This window comes from Euprymna scolopes, chromosome 46 (genome assembly GCF_053919585.1).
Source record: "Euprymna scolopes isolate OS-2025 chromosome 46, ASM5391958v1, whole genome shotgun sequence".
In the NCBI taxonomy this organism is placed as follows: Eukaryota; Metazoa; Mollusca; class Cephalopoda; order Sepiida; family Sepiolidae; genus Euprymna; species Euprymna scolopes.
Genome location: NC_136527.1, coordinates 20,983,307 through 20,988,742, shown reverse-complemented (window position 1 = coordinate 20,988,742; position 5,436 = coordinate 20,983,307). Strand labels below are relative to the sequence as shown.

General features: G+C 35.3%; 1 protein-coding gene across 1 annotated transcript; it reads right to left on the bottom strand.

Moving 5' to 3' along the window:
* Positions 1-2,469: 2,469 nt before the first annotated feature.
* LOC145270065 (uncharacterized) lies at positions 2,470-5,148 on the bottom strand. The gene has a single exon (XM_080125666.1). It carries the CDS (start codon positions 5,082-5,084, stop codon positions 3,918-3,920), a length of 1,167 nt encoding a protein of 388 aa, XP_079981792.1. The 5' UTR covers positions 5,085-5,148; the 3' UTR covers positions 2,470-3,917.
* Between the last annotated feature and the right edge of the window lie 288 nt (positions 5,149-5,436).

Below are 5,436 nucleotides of genomic sequence, written 5' to 3'. Positions count from 1 at the left end.
AAACTTATAGCAATAATGCCCCATCATATGACCTTGTAAAATGCTGGCATCGTGAATTCAAACATGGCCGGAAGTCTATGGAAACAGCTCCCAGGCGTGGTCGCCCCCCCCACTTCTGCCATTGATGAGGCATCTGTCCGTAAAGTTGAGCCTGCCATTTTGGAAGATTGGCACATTACTAGTTGGAAATTAATTGATACTGTTCTCTGATGTCAAGATTAGTACAGGGTCTGTGGAAACTATCATTCATGACCATTTACATATGCATAAGGTGTCTGCCAGATGGATTTCCAGGTTGCTCACATCATTCCAGAAGCGAGAACGTATCAAGTGCTCGAGTATGAATTTGGAGATGTGCCAAGAAGATGAGTCAAAGTTTTTCAAAAGACTGATTACACAGGATGAAACTTGAGTACATCACTATGATCCAGAGACCAAAGCCCATTTAATGCAGTGAAGGCACTTGGACTCACCACCTCCAAAGAAGGCAAGGGTGCAGCCCTCTGCTGGCAAAGTTATGCTCACAGTCTTCTGGAGTAGTGATGACAGATTTCCTGACAATGGGTACCACAATTACAGGAGCCTATTATGCTTCACTTCTGAGGAAATTAAGGGAAGCTATCAAAATCAAGAGGCGGGGCAAGATCAGCAAAGATACCCTCCTCCTGCAGGACAACGCTCCCGTCCACAACTCGCATGTCGCCAGATCAGAAGCATGGGTGTGTGGTTATAAAATCCTACTCCATCTTCCCTACTCTCCTGACCTTGCACCCTCTGATTTTCAACTCTTCCCAGCCATGAAGTTGTTTTTGAAAGGATGATGCAGCCTTGATTTCTGGTGTGTTCTACAAAAACGGTCTCCAGAGCTGCATCAAACAATGGGAGAAATGCATAACTCTGGGTGGTTCCTATGTAGAGAAAGACTAATATGTGTGACAAGTTTCGTTGCTCTACTGATATGGGAAGTGGGTCAGGGACATTACTTATTGCATGCCCCTCGTGTATATATATATATATATATATATATATATATAAAAGTGAACGTGTCTGTGTGTGTGTGTCTGTGTACATTTCCCTTCGCAATAACTCTGTCAATTTTAAGTCTAAAGACTCGATATTTGATATACAGGGTACTTAGATTTGGGAAAATCTTTGTGATCCTTGTTCGGACAGAAGTTTAGCTGTTAAGGGGTCAAAGTTCAACGATTTGACCTTTGAGAACTCTACCAAACTCCTCCGACAATTTTGGGTCTAAACACTTGAAATTTTAGATATAGGTTCTTTCAATAACTTGATTTGAGCCCAAAACAATAAATTTTAAGGGGTCATAGTGGGGGTCAAAGTTAAAAAAATTGACTGCTTTTTTTTTTTTTTTGCTCAGCGTACACCTCCAAACACCTGGGCTGAAATGCTAGTATATATATAAAATACATACGTATTAGATACATTTGAAACCAAAAATAACGCATTATTACAAAATAAACTGACATTTATTTTGTTTGAAAATTATGTTGTTCAAACAAAATAAATGTCTGTTTATTTTGTAATAATGCATTGTTTTTCGTTTCAAACGTATATGATACATATTTATTTTATTCAAACTCAACCGGCGCTTTTAAGGAACAAGAAATCTTATATATATATACATATATATATAAATAAAAGTGGACGTGTCTGTGTCTGTGTGTGTACATTTCCCTACGCAATAACTGTTCATTTTCAGTTTACAGACTCGACATTTGATATACAGGGTACTGAGATTTGGGAAAATCTATGTGATCGGTTTTCGGCTAGAAATTTGACAATTAAGGGGTCAAATTTCAACAATTTGACCATTGAGAACTCTACCAAACTCCTCCGACAATTTTTGGTCTAAACACTTGAAATTTTAGATATAGATTCCTTGGACAGTGATCTAACTTAATAACTTGATTCGAGCCCAAAACAATAAATGTTAAGGGGTCATAATAGGGGTCAAAGTTTTAAAAAATTGGCCGTTTTTTCTTTTATTGCTCAGCACACACCTTCAAACACCCGGGCAACGCCAGGGTGAAATGCTAGTATATATATATATATATATATATATATATATGACTTTGTAGCTAACAACCAATGGATATCAGAACTTAGAAATGTTACCCGACTTTACTCTATATTTGCTCATGTGTAGAAGGTACGTGTTTAGTTGACTTACAAGTTTCAATTTTTTTTCAATTTTGACCCCCTTAGTAATAATCTCAACCGACTAAAAACCAAATCAAATAATTTGTGTTTATGTACATTTTATGATTACCATTTGATTCAAATCTTATGCAAGTTGGATGGATTCAACAGAGCATTATACACCAATTAAGGTCCAAAAATGATTCAAAGTAGTTTGTAATCAATTACTTGTAATCCAATGTTAAGTTGGTTTGATCTTGGGCAAGGTCAGATCCTATGCCATGTTAAAATGAAGAGAAAGTTCAATTCTTTGAAAATCTGGTTCAATTTATTATTAAAAAATAATATTGTGCATTTACATATGAAGTTTTCTATCAGTTGTGTTGATGCGTGTGGTTTCTTTAATTGATATTTGATGCGAATTCTAAACCACACATTACATGATATGATTTTGTGCATTTCTATTGCAATCTCGTCTCGGCTTTAAGGTCCGAGAATTATTCAAGTAACTTATTTACCAGAACCATTGGGTCAAATGAAGAGATAGTTCAAAGTGGCAGTTTATTAATAACATATATATGGGGAGCCATGATGTAATATACTGTTTTGTTTTTAAATCCTTGAAAAAGTGTTTAATGGTAAACAACTGATGATACCTTAAAAATAAATTATTATTGGTACTATAGTGAATTCGAGAGAGCAAGTTGATGCAGTGATTGCAGGTAATTGAATGACTTACTGACTAAATAGTTTTCTAACGAATGATAATTTTTTTTGTATAGTTTTAAAGGTTACAAACTTCCAAGATTATATATATATATACATATATATATATATATATATATATGACTTGGTTGTCATTTATTAGAGTTTAAACCAAAACATGTAGAAGGTACATGTTTAGTTGAGTTACAAGTTTCAATTTTTTTTTCAATTTTGTAATCCCATGTTAAGAATCAGAAGAGCAAAATAGAGCCAAAAGGTACTTGTCAGCTTGGTCCAGTTTATAAAAGTGCTATAAAAATGTAAAAAGGAAGGAGAGGGGTTAATAAAAATGTACATTCTTCACCAACACCTTCAACTTCAAATCTCCAGAGTGATATTTCACCCCCACTCTTACTCATCTTCTAAAAGTGAAGAATCAGAGGAGGAATATTTGCAGCCAATGAGTCATCCAAAATTTTCCCAGCTCTTGTGCTCTTGTGTTAAAATGAAGAGATTACTTGTGATCCCATGTTAAGTTGGTTTGATCTTGGGCAAGGTCAGATCATATTCCATGACCATACGTCAAAATGAAGAGAAAGTTCAATTCTTTGAAAATCTGGTTCAATTTATTATTAAAAAATAATATTGTACATTTACATATGAAGTTTTCTATCAGTTGTGTTGATGCGTATAAATTGTGTCTTTGATAATTGCTATTTGATGCGAATTCTAACCCACATACTTGATATGATTTTGTGCATTTCTGTTCCAATCTCATCTCGGCTTTAAGGTCCAAGAATTATTCAAGTAAGTTACTTTAATCTCGTGCCAGACCTGATCATTTACCAGAACCATTGGGCCAAAAAAAGAGATAGTTCAAATCTTTTCTTATCAACCTTATTACATGCATTCAAATTCTATAGCATATAAATTGTATTTTTGATAATTACTATTGGACACAAATCTTGAACCACACTTAACAACGGTAAGGTTTTTTTCCCCAGTGTGAGGTCAAATATGCTATGTTGTAAAGGGCAATTCTCACTAATTTACGATTGCATTTGTACAAAACTGCCTTGAACAAAATGTTTCTCTTCGGAAGATAACACGCCATGTTTACGTGTATGTTTTCTATAATTGCTATTCGATGCAAATCTTAAGCCACACACTTCACAAGAATATGGTTTTTCTCCTGTGTGAGTTCGAACATGTCGTTTCAAAGTATCATTTAATGAAAATCTGGCGCCACATACCTCACATGAAAAAGGTTTCTCTCCGCTGTGTATTTGCATGTGTGTTTGCAACGCGTATTTATGTGAAAATTTTTTGTTACATATTTCACAGGAAAATGGTTTCTCGCCAGTATGGACCAGCATGTGTCTTGATAGTTTACTCTTGTCTGTAAATGCGTTCGAACATAACTCACATGAGTATGGTTTCTCACCAGTGTGTGTTCTCATATGTCTCTGAAAGCTCGACTTGTATAAAAACGATGAACCGCATATGAGACACGGATATGGTTTCTCCCCGGTATGTTTCCGTATGTGTTTTTCTAATTCAACAACATTTGTAAAAGCAGAATCGCACATTTCACATTTATGAGGTCGCGCTCTTGTATGTTTTTTCATGTGTCTGTTCAAATTACTTTTTCCTGAAAAAGCTTGGCTGCACATTTTACAGACGTAAGGCCTTTCACCAGTGTGTACTCGCATGTGACTTTTTAATGTGCTTTTTTCCGAAAAGGAAGCTTCGCACATCTCACAAGTGAAATGCTTCTCTCCGGTGTGTATGTGCACATGTCTGACGAGGTGGGAATTCTCGGAAAAGGCCGCATCGCAGACATTACAAACAAACGGCTTTTCACCGCTGTGAGTTCTCATGTGTCGTTTTAATTTGCTGTTCATCGAAAACGCTGATCCACATAATTCACACGAAAATGGTTTTTCTCCTGTGTGTATTCTCATATGGATTTTTAAGTGTGATGAAGTTGCCGACGATAATCCGCACACGTCGCACGAATAAGGTTTCAACCCAGTGTGTGATTGCATATGTCTTTTGTAGCGACAGTTGTACAAGAATGATGCGCCACATATTTTACAGGAGAATTTTTTAACTTCTTTGGTTTTGTCTTTTTTCGTTTTACTATTAGACTTTTTTGCAATCGTGGAAGTGCCCTGTTCATCGCCAGACAGTTTCTCTACAGTGTTTGTTTGCATGTTTGGAAATTTGAACTGTTTTCACTTCACCAAATGGTTCTAATTCCTTCCTTTTGTTTGTTAAAGTAATCTGCAAATGAAGAAGAAACACAATAATTAATTAATTATTGATCATTAAAACGATCAATTAATTGGGATCCATTAATTACAAAATATCTATGTGGAAAATAAAAGAAAAAAAAACAAAAAATAATTAAAGAAAAAAATGTTTAATTCTTTCTTTCGTTTTTAAACCCTTTCACAAATACGCCCAAGGGAGATAACCAAAAAGAAAAAGGTTTTTTCTTAGGGTTACCTACCTTGAACTGTGTTTTCCTAGAAAAAAAGGAAAACACACGTAATATGTTTATTC

Coding starts and splice junctions, on each gene's coding strand:
- LOC145270065 (XM_080125666.1), bottom strand. CDS start 5,084: ATGCAAACAAACACTGTAGAGAAACTGTCTGGCGATGAACAGGGCACT.